Raw genomic sequence first — 15,213 nt, forward strand, 5'->3', positions numbered from 1 at the left:
CAAAACATCACAGCCCATTAGGCTGTGTTTGCTACAGACAGGCCAGACGGACATACATACTATAGAGGAAATCAAACCAAGCCCGCCCTGCTCAGATTGGTACAGGCCAAAGAAGTGTTTTTAGAATAGCATGGATTGGTAGCAGGTGCCGTAGGACAACACAAGCAGGGTATGCCAGGTGAGGAAGCAGCAGCGGTGCTAATCTCTTCATCGCACACTGGAATGCTGGAAACCAAGACGGAGGAATGTAGGGACAGCAGAAATATGCATATACTGCATGCATGCATGTGTGTGTTATATTATACAGCGCGTGTGTGTGTGTGTGTGTGTACACAGATATAAACACACTCGGTGCTCATCATACAGCCACCATTAAAGTATTTTGTTCAACATCAAGTCCACTTAACTTCCATACATCTTCCATATCTTGTAAAGCTTTTCTAACATGATTTCAACACCGATATATCTCCCAGACCTTGTTTTCTTTATACATTTTGTTGTCGGTTAGAAGGATGCATGCCATTGACGCATCGATGTGAGTTACAGTAGCTGAAGCTTCTCAAAATAGTTCCGACTTATCAACCTATTTTGACTATTTGCAAAACAGTGAATCGCTTCATATGTGGAATTTGTAAAAAATAAAAATATATGAAAGGAGTGCCCAGGCATCCACACAGTTTTAGATTGAGGATTTAACCTATATAAAATATCAGAGACTATTAAGATTTTATAAAAGATGCTTCTGAACCCATTGCTAGTTTGACCACTTCAAATGCACCAATCTTAAAAATAACAGAAAATAGCTGCTCTACAAGATCTCAATGAGTCGCAGACACTCAGCTATTTCTGCTGTGTAACATGCTTCCATAGAAGATATGCATGGCGTGACTTCTATATGGAATCCAAATGACTGAAATCAGTCGACTGAGAAGTTAATCCATGAACACCTGACAATCTCAAACACACCTGGATATTTTTAAATAACACATTTGTAGGTTCAGCTAAAGAGATAAAGGTTCAGTGCTGCTGCTACAGCTTCATTCTAGGGGAAACACTGAGCTCCGTTACTATCTCTACCATTAGCTTGACTCTAGTTTATTCATTTGGCAAACATAACAAACATGCTGTGATGATTTAGGATTGGAATGCTATCCAAATAAGCAAAAGTATCTCCATCACTGGGTGATTGCTCCTTAGACCTAAACGAGTACAGTTTATATCCACTTTGGATGGGCACGCATAGTAAACAGGGTTGAGAAGCCCAGTAAATTCCCTGTCTCTTTTTACAGACTTATCAACCTTGACATAATGTCTTGCAGACGTTGTCTACATGTCTGGGTGAGGTCTATACTTGTATGTCCATCTGTCCAGGAGGTAAAGAGACGAGACAGAGCCACAGTAAGAGCAGCTATGACTATATGAAGCTTTCAAGACTGCAGCAAGCATTATGGCTGGAGCAGCTTGGGCTCTTCTTTGTGTTTAAGTGGATCCAGATGCAGTGTGCGTAGCAGGCCCCCCTCTTATAGCGCTATGGAGAGGAGCTTAGCAAAACACAAAGAGACAGGACAGAATATCTGCACTGGGTGGACTGGACTGATGAAAAAACATTAGGCGAGATGGCGAGAGACTAATTTGAGTCAGCCAACAGATACTCCATGATGGCTGAAGGAAGGGGAATGTAGGTGTACAGATTGTATATACACACACTGTAGTTTGTCTTCAATGCATTCATTTATCGTTATCAAACATCCCATGAGGTTACCAATATATCCTGTATACATTTTCCTGAGATTGATGCTGGTCGATTCTTTATCACTCATAGCCTTATTTATGCACAATGAAAACAAATAAATAGCATTTGATCAACACTTTAATAGGATAAATCGATTGACATTACTATCAATGTCAATAAGGAACTGCCCCGGTGAATGGAAGCCATTTCCCAACAATGTGAGCTGGGACATGGCTGAAAACACAGCCGGAGTCGCCATTCTGTGAACCTTTCGCAGGTCACTGATTTCCACTCTGTGTTTTGGTTCCTTTGCGTCCAGATAAACTCATGAATTTTCCTTCCCGAGTTCCCTCAGCAGTGAGGTCGCTCACGGTGACAGTTCAGCACGTGGTGGCACTACAGCTCGCGCCGATTGGTCAGCTGCTGTATCAGCCATAGGGAAAGTAGTACAGCTTTAGCTTATGTTGAATGCTCAGGTGCCATATAAGGCAGGGATTGCCGGCCATTATAAATTGATAGGTAAAATATGAATTACGGTTCAACACTTATTTTGTATTACTTTCTGGGGCTGTGCGATAAGAAATGTCATACCTCAATTTGTATGCAAAATACCTACATAGCTATGAATATGACTATGGGTTCGCACTTATTTTATATTTATAAAGTGTACTAAGCAGTGCTCTTATTTGACTTTCCACAAACCAGAAGACCACGTTCAGGTGTTTGGACAGATATCTCATGTTGTGTTTATAGACGCTTGCGTCCCCTCTCAAACAAGCACTTGCCTGGTCGAGCAACCTGAAAGCAAACTCCACCTGCCCGAAAGTTTTATTTACCCGCCAGGTAGGCGGGCAAGCCTTAGTGTCAACGCCCGTTAGGATAGATATAGAGAATACTTTATATATAAATAAAAGGGTCAAGAGGTTGATAGCTTGTGCTAACTGGAACTGGTCCACTAGTCAGCCATATGATATCCGTTGAGGGCAGTTGACATATCAGTGCAACCTAAAGTGCCAACGTGTGCTGAAAAATCACCATGAGTGAGCTTAATGCAGAAGGAACTCGAATGAAACTCATCCGCCAAGCAGGATTGCTTTAGAGTTTAACTGGGTGCAAGGGCAGTTCCTCGTTGACAGTAATTAATCTAATTATTAAAGCGCAAATAACATGCATTTTAAAACTGCTTTTAATAATCATATTGTCTATGTCCCTCAAAGTTATTTCTAATGGTTTAAGCCTCAATCAACACTCTGATATAACCAGTCCTTGTCATTTCTTTCTGGATTTTGAAAGCAGTTTTAACTGCAGTACCACAATGTCCTGAGGTGGTGGGGATGCTGATATGCAGATTATTTAATATTTGAGTAATTATAATACTGATGCTAGATAAAACCAGGCTTGTTTCCATTCCATGCCAGCTTGGAAAATCATCAATGGTGGACATTGTAAACAAAGTGGAAATGCTAATTTGGAACTGAAGACTGAAGAGGGAGGAATTATACAAAGTAGGGTGACATTGATGACATCACGATGAGGACAAAATCAGTTGAGCTGTTCCTGAGAGCAATTTCCATGAAAGCACCTATATGATAATGATATGAACACCTGATTGTTCAAAATTGGTTATTTTTGGGGATAGAAAACACATATGGGAGCCCCAAAAACCCAAAAGAAATTGAAAAAGTTGAATTTTATGTTATAGGTTCTTTAACTTAAAAGTGCAAATCAAAATGTATTTTCTGGTTGTCTTTGGGAATAAATAAGTAATGCTATTTTCTGGTCGTCTTTGGGAATGAATAAGACTGAATGTGTGCATAATCACCAAGTAGGGGTAGGGGATATCATGATCAATATGGTTGAGAGTGAGACAATACAATGTCTCCACGATATGCCTTTTCAGAGATATCGTACATATCGTGAGATACAGTCGATGATTTTTTTTATGTTTTTTTTGTGGCTTTCGCCTTTATTTTATATTTTTTTATGGAGGGACAGACAGTAGGCTGACAGGAAATGGGGAGAGAGATGGGGGAAGACATGCAGTAAAGGCCGTCGGGATCGGGAGTCGAACCCGCGGCACACTGCCAGACTGGATTACCAGCCAAGGTGCCTGGACCATTGAGCCATGGCCCAGGCCATGATTTGCAATTCTATACCTTAATTTATACTTCTGTAGAATGACGGTTTCATTCGCCAAAAATAATAAGTTATCACAAAATCCCTTCCCAACAGTAACTCGGATACTTGGGTAATATGTAAAGTGAAGCGACAGCAATGTACACCATTGCTGTCGGGCAAAAGCCTTGTATGACATACTTCATTGTACAACAGTGTCACACAGAAGTAGCTCATAACGCATCGCAATGCTTTGTGAGCTTGTAGAGTGTCTATTTTCACTTTTTAAAAGTGCTATAAAAAAATCCTGAGATAAGATGTAGAATGATGATAAGGATAATATTCTGCTAATAGACAAATACATTTTGACTACCAAGTAAGCATGACAGACAGACCAAGGACGGATTGTTTGATGCAAGATGAAAAGAGGAACACCCTCACATCTGACGTCATTCTCAAGACGACAGAAATTGGCATGACAAGAATTATCCCGATCTTAATTTTTTTTCCCCCTGGGGCAGTTGTGCTCTGTTAGGGGACAGAAGGTTTCAGAATGAGAAGGTCGTGACTGGATGGAATTTTTACCACGGGATGGAGTTGGCATCCTAGGTAGCAGGTTGTCCGCAGAGAAAACAACAGCTGTGTCTGGGACTCTGCCTGCTAGGGCAATAGCAGGGTGGGGGTTCTCTCCTTTTAGGAGTGGCAGAAAGCTCCCACACATAATTCCCATCTAGACGTGGGTTTCTGTGTGCAAACAAACATGGCGATTCAACTGAGGGTCTGTAAAGTTACATTTTCAAAATCACAAATTAAGCCTTTTCATCTCCGCCATCAGGGATTACTGATGTGTAAGGATTATTTCTAAACGAGTTTAATTTGTATTGGCACACCATCTTCAAATCCTACTACATGGTACATGATGGAAACGGTAGATCATGGAAAACTAGAAAATCAGTTCAAAAATATGTTTTAATTCTTAGTTTTCTGCCTTTGTGCCTTCAAGTCCAAGTTTGAGCAGTTTAAAGGGATATTTCACTTTAAAAAAAACTGTCATTTTATCGTCTACACCAGAAGGTTTTTAAGTTGCTCGATTCAGTATTTAGATATTCGATATTAATTTTAGCTGCCCTGCCCCCTTCCTATACAAACCTATTGCAACTTTCAAACTCCTTTTTAATTTTAACACCTGTCCTTTTTTCTGGTGACTGATAGTCCTAATACGTGAGGGGGCGTGTTTTTTCAATTACCATTTCATTTATTTTTAATAATTATTTTGGAAAAGAACCTCCTCCAGGAGTAGGCTATAGGAAACCAAAACATCTAAAAGAATTAAAAATAAATGAAATGGTAAATGAAAAAACACAGCCCCCTCACGTTAAGGCTCATTCATAGTCTGGATTTTCGGTTGTGGGGTGACCACCGAACTACAACATGACGTCACGAGCCGCTGTGAAGAGCCAACCACCGCCCCAGCCCTTCTCTCCGTTTTTACTAATCACCGCTCAACGTTATTTCAGCTCCGGTGGTCACCTCACCACCGGAGTGGTGGTCACCTCACCACCGAAAATCCAGACTATGAATGAGCCTTTACTTAGAAAGACTATCAGTCACCAGAAAAAAAGGACTTAAATGAAAAAACACAGCCCCCTCACGTATTAGAAAGACAATATCAGTCACCAGAAAAAAAGGACGTGTTTTCGTTGAATCTATCATGGTTAAAATGGAGTTTGAAGTTACAATGGGTTTGTATAGGAAGGGGGCGGGGCAGCCAAAATGAATATCAAATATCTAAATACTGAATCGAGCAACTTAAAAACAGTCTGTGGTGTTCACATAAGCCTGAGTAGACGATAAAATGACCAAAAGGTTTTTTGAAAGTGAAATATCCCTTTTATCCCAGACAGTACAGGCCATAGCTGAATGGGTAGATACTAGAAGCCGCCTGGGAAACAGAAGGTCCCCAGTTCTCGCCCCGGTTTATGTGTCTAGGTGTCCCTGAGCAAAACACTGATACTTAGGACGGCTTAAATGCAGAAGACACATTTCACTAGCCTGGTAAATCATGCCGGTCACGTGAATTCACATTATCACATGTGTCTGCGCTCAGGGCCCTGTGATTGACGGATGCTGGTTTCACTTTCTGATTTATGTGAAACACAAACGCCCGCCCAGCGTTTGGGGCCAGACCGGTCTGCAAAAGAGGCATGATAAATGTGAATTCACATGACCGGGCACTCGGGCAGGATAGTTTACCAGGCCAACATTTCATATGAGCAAATATACAGTGATTAGTATCTGTTAAATAAAAGCATGCCAAGCACTACTATGGAGGCTAAAAACGAATATATGATTTGGCCAGTTGGGTGTACGTCCCTCCAGTGAAGGGACCTGATGAGATTTATCCTATTGTAAAACACATCGCAAATGTGAAGCTAATGACTTGTGTTGGTAATAAGAAGGGGTGGTAAAATGTGAAAGATCTGTTTAAATTTAGCTGATTATCGTCTCCACCAGGCCAAAGGCATGGGGAGAGTATGTTTTGGACTCCGTCCGTGTTCTGTGTCCGTCCGTGTGTGTGTGTGTGTCCGTCTGTCTGTGTACAGCTAATCTCCAGCACCGTTAACCCGGTCAATGCCAAATTTTGCACCAACGATGAACCGCTACCCCAAACTGAAGAACTGCCTGTTATAGCGCCACCAGGATGCAGACTTTTGAAAAACATTTCTCCTCCAGATTCTGTCCAATAATCCCACAAATCGTTACACACTATCTCTATAGTCATGTGTTCAAGCCGGATCTGTCCGTTATTTCATATTCCATCCTAATTGGCTAACATTGGCTTTCAAAATTTGCAGGATTGGCCCGTTTTGAACAAAAAGCCTCAAATCATGAACGCAGCGTGCAATTTACGTGAAATCCTTCAGACTTTCCTACTAGGCTGAGGAATATATCCCACCCTTTTCACATTGGCCTGTTATAGCGCCACCAACAGATGGATTTTAGCAACACATTTTTGGAACAAAATGCCTCAAATCATGAACGCAGCATGCACCTATATTATTGCATTTTACTAGCCTAAGCCTACATCTCCAAATATGTATCATCAACATGCCAAAACAGTTTGGCCAATTATTGCACAAACTTGGGGTTGTCACTGATAAACAAGCACAAATTGATTAAATCAATTACCAGCTACATTATTATTATCTAGCCTCGGAAACCCAGACGTTTTTCATTCCAGGAAGAAAAGTAACCCCGACGGCGACCCTCCCCCGATAGCAAAGTATACTGGGCTGCCTGCGGTTGTTGTTGCCCATCCCCACCAGTCTAACGACCCTCAGCCATAGAAATGCTAATGTATGGCTTTGTTTACATGGGGACATCCATCACCTACTCTCCTGGCACGTAGGCCTACTGTATAAAAAAAAAAACACCGCAATACCTCTGCGCGTTCCTGCCTGTTTTTTGCTGTTGTCTTTTAAGCTGACCTACAAGCCCACACTGTGTTGCAAAAGCGGCAGTGATGGGCTTACAAATTGCCAGGGCGGAGCTACATACAGCTCAACTTCACTCAGTCCACTGCATGTCGACTCGTCGAGAAGTAAAGGCAGACACGAGTGAGACAAGAGAGAAGCATAGCAGAGTAGGCAGGTGCCAGGTCCTTCATGTTTCATAATAACGTTCTCTGTTGTCATACTGTAAATGTATAATTATACGTTTCTCAAACGTAACTTTCAAGTGAACTTTAGTGTGTGTGTGTGTGTGTGGAAAAAGTGTATATTATATATATATATATATATATATATATATATATATATACATACATATATATATATATACATACATACACGCATACATACAGTACATACACACACACACACACAAACCCCCCACCATATATCTAGGTGTGCCCTGGGATTTTTTGCCTATGAAAAGTGTGCCCTGGCAGAAAAAAGGTTGGGAAACACTGGCACAGACTAGAGGACTAGCTTGCACATCGATGATAGACTCAGCTGGTAACCCCCCCCCCCAACTCCATTATTGCTTGCTAGGTGGTAGCATAAGCACACCTAACCTGTGCCACCCATCCGCTCTCACTCTACGATCCTCGTTTCATTTCCTAATGTGCCATTGGTCTTGTTTTGGAAACTAAGTATCTTTGGGTCTTGGAAGAACAAATAACACAATGGGAACTATCATGCACAAAAACAAATTTCATCCACCTTTTTACTTGTAAAACCGTGATGTGACAAAAAAGATGATTCTATGACCAAATCGTTTTAATATCAATTCATTGTTGTTGGTTTACAGTAAAGCCAAAGAACCAGGGTGCAGGGCAACAGATTAAATGTCGGAATGTGTGTGTTTTCATTCCTTGGAGCCACATGGCTGCGACGTGGCTAGCCAGAGGTAGGGACAAGTCACCAGGGGCCCAACAGCTGGCCTTGAATGAGCCTTACCAGGAGGCGCCTACTGTGCTTGTGTTTGTGAAGTGCATACACACCTAACCACCCCCCCATCTTCAGGACCCATGGGGATCATAGGGGGAGATTTGGTGTCTAGACTGTACAGATTCCACGGGTTCCAGCCAAGAGAGAGAGAGAGAAGTGGGCTGACTGACTCCATACATGCTGAATGCAGCTGCTGCAAGAGGAGCTCACACAGAATGCTGAATATACCAGGAAGTGGGGATGATGTCATACAAGACTAAAATAGAGGAGGGGTCAGGCAATCTGGCCACACCCCAAAATCTCCCCTTTTCTAACCTACATGAATTAAAAATAAATATAAATAAGGTAAAGTCAATGTCATATACCATACTATAACCATGACAATTTACAGTTCTTGTAGTTGTAGAAAGGTCTGTGAATAAGATAAATATGACCCCTTAGTTGTGTGACTAATTCTCAGTCTGACCCCCACTCTAGATATACACCCCCCCCCCCCCTTAAGGCTAGTTGTTACTGACCACCCCAAAATCTCACTTTTCCAGCTGGAAACTTGTGTTGCAGATACCTCATATCTGCCTTTCATTTTCTTGTCTCTCTACTACACTCTCCTGTGCAAATAAAGAAAACGAAACAATAAAGCCAAAGACACTTAAAAAGAAAAACGTCAAATAGCCTTTTTCACTATTGCTTTTAAAAGAAAATGTATTTGAAATGGTATACCCTTGAGGCTGTCAGGGCAATTATCAGCAGTTGATTTGACATGTCACAAAGGAATATATGTCTACAGTATTTGGGGCCTTGCAAATCGGGACTCGGGGCCATACAAGCCAGGAACAATGCATGTCGGAATACATGCCATTGGCAACCTGTGCAATAGTCCTTTACCTAAATGTAGTTGTTAGTTCTCAGAAACCTTTGGTCCGCTCGCCACTGCACACTTCTGGGTCATATGGGAATGGGACACACATGCCGAGTTTGAGGCAGTTTGTTCGGACGGCTCCCGAGTTATGCCCGACACACACACACACACACACACACACACATTCTGTTAATTAATAGATAATGAGGAATATTATCCTCAGATCTGAATGCATTTCCTCAGTACATTCGGTTTGCCCGATGACACATCCGTTCACAGAGGTGCCATGGAGCTATATTTTGTAGAGAATGATCGCAAAAGCATATTGCGATCATAACTGACACTGCACTTCTATATGACAGCTCATTACAGCAGATACAGAACACGGGAATCAACAGGGGATGTTGCAGCAGTGGTGACTAGACTTGACAGTGGATTGTGAACACACTCTCAAGTGTTTCCCCATAGACATTAGTGGCCAATGGCCACCCACTAATCGAGAAGAGCTGCCCACTAACGTTTCCCGCATTCCCTTCAACGATGTCAACTTTTAGCAAAGCAAACAGCTAATACCACGTGTGTTGTTCTGAACTCCAATTAACTCCAAAAAATATTTTAGGCAAGAAATACGCCATGCCATGTAGTTGCTCAATACGTATCGATTAATTTCACATTTATAACAGCTGGTGTAAAGATTGAACTAAATTCAGCAAAGTGTCACAGCAAAATAAGAGGAAACATCTGCCCTGATTAGCCATCACTCCAAATTGAACTTTTTTTTGCCACTGCTCATTTGTTGGTGCAACTGTGTAGATCAGCTATTTTGGGCATTTTTGTATGACACTGTTGTACAGCAAAATATTAAATAGGGCTTAAGTAAATCAGACTGATTGGTTATTTCAATTTGGTCAAATATAACTTTTTCACGTCAATTCATTGATAAATTAAAAATATTCCACATTGTCAGCAAGTCGTGGCGATGTCACCATGTTGCTGACTGAGTCAGTATAGCTCAGCTACTGTACCATCGGAAATGAATGACTGCACTGCAGGCCACTTTATCACTTGACTGCCAGTGTGAGTGCGACATTTAGAAGAACCTTGAGGAGTAAGAGATATTTTTTGTATTTTGTTCAAAAGGTTAAAGAAGCACTATATTCTGATAGTAATGATCGCTATATAATCTATAACACTGCAATCAGTGATGCAAATAGCCTGCATCCTTAGAGTCTTAGACAGTGATGTAAATAGGTTTTCAATGTAATGGGTCCCGGGACCCAGGGGTGATCTTTAGATGGGTCCCAGGGACATAATGAGTACAGTATTGCATCCCAGGACTCCTGGAGGGAGACATAATTGCGTCCTTTCTCAATTTTTGTGAGTCTAAGGATGCAGGATGCAGGCTATTTGCATCACTGCTTACTCACTAAATTGCATGCATGCATGCATGCATGCATGCATGCATGCATGCATGCATGCATGCATGCATACATGCATACATACATGCATACATGCGTATACATGCATACATACATACATACAGGTAACAACGATGAGCCCTGATTGGCTAAGGGACAACACAGACATACGTGGTGACGTAACCAATCTATCTTTCAAAGTTAGTAAGCTGACGAGTTAGCAGTAGGTTGCGCGCTCTGCTCGCGCACAAGTAGGCCATTCATGGCCAACTTGTGTGCAATGCTCAAGTTGGCAGCTCGACAGAGTGCATTTCTATTTTTTGTTCCATTCCTAAGCCAATAATGCTGCTTTGACGAAAGTCTGTCTAAGCAGCACAACTGATGATATTTCTAATGTTATTAATCCGTCCTCAGATCTTCTATTAACGGCGTGTGCTGTCACGCTCATTTCAACACAGCTGGAGAGCATATTTCAACCAATTGCTTGGTCAGAAGAACTACTTGTAGTAATATAAATATTTCATTCCACTCTTCCATTCCATTCTTTTTTCACGACTCCTGTGTACCACCAGAGGGGGGCTCAAGTAAGTACCACAAGTTGAGAATCACTGGAATAGAGTAGTATATATTCACAGTCTGCCTGTCTCTCCAGATCTTTAATAAAACAGAAGAACAAAATTTCAGGTAGGTGACAAAATGCCAGTCAGGAGAGAGTACCCATTTATCAACTTCATTTGTATAGTGTTCCAGTTCCAAATGTTCCTCGTTTCTGTTTAATAAAGAGTTAGAGAGAGATTTAGACTGAACAAACAATATTGAGCTATTCAACACTAATTGTATTTTTAACCAAAGAACCGTACCAAGAGATTTTTAGACATTCTTAGCATGAAGGAGAAGAACAATGTGCATCCACATTGGTTAACCACGTTATGTCTTATAATGAAACCTTCAACAGTGGTCATTTTGCAGGCCTTGTGGCTATCAAAAATATTGCACAATGCAGTTGTAATCAAATAATGCCATCCTGGTTCAAGACAGCTGAACCAGGATTGTCTCATATTAATTGACTGCTTTGTTTTGCAAGGATAACAGACAGACAGACACTGGCCATTTTAAGCATGTTCGGAGTTAAATAGTAAATACCCAATGAGAAATGAACAAGCTACATCACAGTGACTACCAGAGCACACAAGTAGTAATGAAAATTGAGAAGTAGTAAATGAGAATTGGCCTCAGGCTGTGATTTGTAATGAACAACAAAAGGGACATTATAAACAACCAAATGGGCAAAAAACATAGTGGCTCCTCTGTACTAAATATGCATGAATAATATTGAATATAAATTACCCCCCCCCCCCTTGCAAATAACTCTGCTTCCAATGTGCTCAGACAGATCTCTCCAAAACGCTGTGCAAGATAGCCAATGACAGCATACCTCCACACTGTACAGTACTCGACAGTGCCGAGAATGGAGACAGGTCTTTGCTTGCCCTACACCGTCTCACTCTCTCTCCCAGGTGGCTGCACGCAGAGACCTGAACCTGGCTGGTGAGAGGTAGCTAACCTTGTACAATTGGTACAAATGTACAACTAGGCTAACCAGGAAGAACAACAATACTACAATGTAAAAGTATGTGCTGACATTACCCTCCACATGCACTGAGTCACAACCCTCTCATAACCTATTCCTCTCCTCACCAAATGCAGAGGAGATGGTGGCGATGAAGGGGACACAACCTTTTATTCTGTTTTTCTGACCTGGGAAGGTCTTTTCCCCCCTCGGTATATTGTGCAAGAAGATCCATGAGTGGAATGTATCCCTGGCTGCCACGGCATTCAGGACTCATTTGGTAATGTCATCAGCTTTTAACTCAATGGCGTGCATCCCATTCATGAATGGCAATCACCTTAAAAGTCAAACTATTAAAATCGGTCTCAATTAACAGATTTCCCTACATTTAGTTTCTGATGAATAGTACTACACATGAAAGCATGACCAGTCTAGATTAGCTTGGTCAAATACCTTCCATTGACATTGTACTATGCCTCACTAATGCTTTATTTTATATCCTACCTTTCCTCATTCCGGCTGGCAGATTATGATTACGATTATCTGGCCATAATCAGTCTGGGGTTACAGTTTAAACCCAAAAAAAGAAAGTGCTTAGTCCTGCCTTCAGCATTTTTCTTAGAAAGAAAATCTCCATGGGCCTATATACTTGGCACTGGCAGAACCACAGAGCATTCCAGATAGGATGTAGGAGATGCCCAAGACCCTGGTTAGTGCCTTAATTCTGACACAAAAGGAAGCATTTATTGACATAAACTATGATTTCTTCTTGTGTGTTGGCTTAATGTAATCTGCCTTTAACATACAGGTGTGTTTTATAACTTTTATTGTAATGTGAAAATAAACAGACAAGATTTGTAAGAACGTCTTCTGTATGTGAAAACTTTACTGGTTAAATGAAGGTGAAATTACTTTAGACTAGTTTTCCATGGTAGAAGTCATTTTCTCTTACCGTGAACAGCGAAAACATTACAGTGCTGGGGCCCATGGCGCGATGACTCTCTTCTCCCACCCTTGATGAAGGCCGGCAGACTGGGTCTCCTCTGGTCCCCGACAAACTTCCCCGGCTGCTGCCCCATAAGGGCAGGGTGCCAGGCCGCAGCCGGGACCTCTCCAAGCTGGACTCACTCGCCGTCCCAAAGTCAGCACAGCAGTCAGGTAGTGAGAAAGTGGAGAGAAAATAGGAGTCCCTTCCGCCAGGCGCCAGCTCAGTTTGGCCTCCCCTGGATAGCAGGTGATAGCGAGGAACACTGCAGGTCCTTTGATATATCTCAGTTTATCATGCTTTGAATGGCACCCAAGGGTTTCAGAGTTCAAATAAAAGTGATTTGCATTAATATGAGGGGGTAAAATACTTCAGATACACTGATGATGATGGTGGTGATGATCTAAGGGCAGATTGTAGTCTTTTGACAGAGAAAAACACATTCACGCCGCTCAAAAATGCAAGAAGCAGCATAATGTAAGTCTATTCGACTGCACCAAAAGGAAGTTGCAATGTTCTTTCTATAGATTAGTTAACAACACTATGGCACAACACTATGGCACAACAGTAAACTATACCCAAGAGGACCACATAGGTTTATCTAAGATATACATTATCTAGGGATCAATCAGCTCCTACAGTAAAGTGTATAATGTATCTTAAGGCAATGATGGACCAGTAAATGATACATTTAGTCTGTAGGCAGTCAACATTTTTGAAACAAAGTTGTTTACACTATCACTATTCTACAGAGTAGTAGATAATATGTCAATGTGAGACATTCATTACTCTGTTAAACAATTCAGCTTCTTTTTGGATATTGGAATGTGAAGCCACTTCGATTCACCATGAAGACCAGAAATCTGACAAGCTAACAGGTCAAACAAGTCTTGTGTGTCACAGCAGGCCATAGATGCAAACACCATTGCGTCCCAAGTTGACAGGCAACATAGAGGTGTTGGTTTTAAAGCTTTTAACTATGAAAAGCAAACTGATTACTGGCTTTAAAGCTTTTAACCATGACAATCACAAAAAACAATTGAGCCATAACGTTGATGCTAATATAATATTTGGTGCAAAGAAGACACTTCCCCATACCATGGCAAAAGAAGACACTGTCAAGTCAAACACATGAAACCATCCTATTTAGCCGATGAACTGAAAATGACAAAGTTCTACAGGACAGAGGATTGCTCCAAAATAAACTATATATTTACGCTAACGGGCGAAAGTGTGAAAAGGCAGCATAATTAAGGCCAAAGAAGAAAGTCTACACGCTGCTGTCTGGTCAAGTTAGCACCCCAAAGCTAAGGTTGGAAGAGATAGCTACGAAGGCTAACTTCTTTAGCAGCGCGAGACGCTTGAAACACACACACACACATCAACAGTTGGCTCGCGCTGATAACACGCCGGCGATAACTTACGTCGGCCACAGTCAGTCAGTCAGTCAGTGGACCTTTAATGTTTACAGCCCGAAACATTAACCGTGAAACTAACTAACTAACGCTTTTTGTCAATGTGTCCCATCCATCATCATCCAACCCCTGCCTGGTGGGCATTCAATTAAAAGTTTCCAAACTTCCGTGTCTGTCTTGCAGTCAAGAGTTTCTCTCTCTCGTGCATCGAGAGGCACTTTAATCCAGACGCAGAGATTCGAGGCAGCAGCAGCAGGTCACAGACAGTGGTGTTGTTGTCAGATCGTTTCTGCAGAGAAGAAACACACTCCGGCCGCGATCATCAATCAAACACGCTAAACTCTTCGTTCGCTGCACACTCTCGGCTCGGCGGCGTGTCCGTTCATTGTTCCCCCGTGAAAATATGAGCAATAGTAAACTTTGTCCGAATAGTTGTCGCTAAGGGCGCCATATTTCTACTGCAAGGTGGTTTACTGAAATATGTGGGTGTGGCTACGTTCGACGTCAGCGAACGTGCGTGGGCTAGTACTGAGGAGACGCCCACTCTACCTTCTTCCACAAGCCACAAGGCTGGTGGGTTGGTGTCAGAGGTCAAGGTGTCCATGATGCTGTAGCACTAGCATTGTCCAAAACCCAATTATTTAAATCCACTACACTACACCGAATAG

General features: G+C 41.8%; 1 protein-coding gene across 1 annotated transcript in view; it reads right to left on the reverse strand.

Moving 5' to 3' along the window:
* abl1 (c-abl oncogene 1, non-receptor tyrosine kinase) overlaps window positions 1–15,056 on the reverse strand; it is a 48,015-nt gene extending 32,959 nt beyond the window's left edge. The window contains exon 1 of the mRNA XM_079523597.1: window positions 13,098–15,056. Coding sequence (XP_079379723.1) covers window positions 13,098–13,224 — 127 coding nt within the window. The 5' untranslated portion in view covers window positions 13,225–15,056. The remainder of the gene's footprint in view (window positions 1–13,097) is intronic.
* Between the last annotated feature and the right edge of the window lie 157 nt (window positions 15,057–15,213).

This window comes from Electrona antarctica, assembly GCF_951216825.1.
Source record: "Electrona antarctica genome assembly, chromosome: 16".
NCBI classification, from domain to species: Eukaryota; Metazoa; Chordata; class Actinopteri; order Myctophiformes; family Myctophidae; genus Electrona; species Electrona antarctica.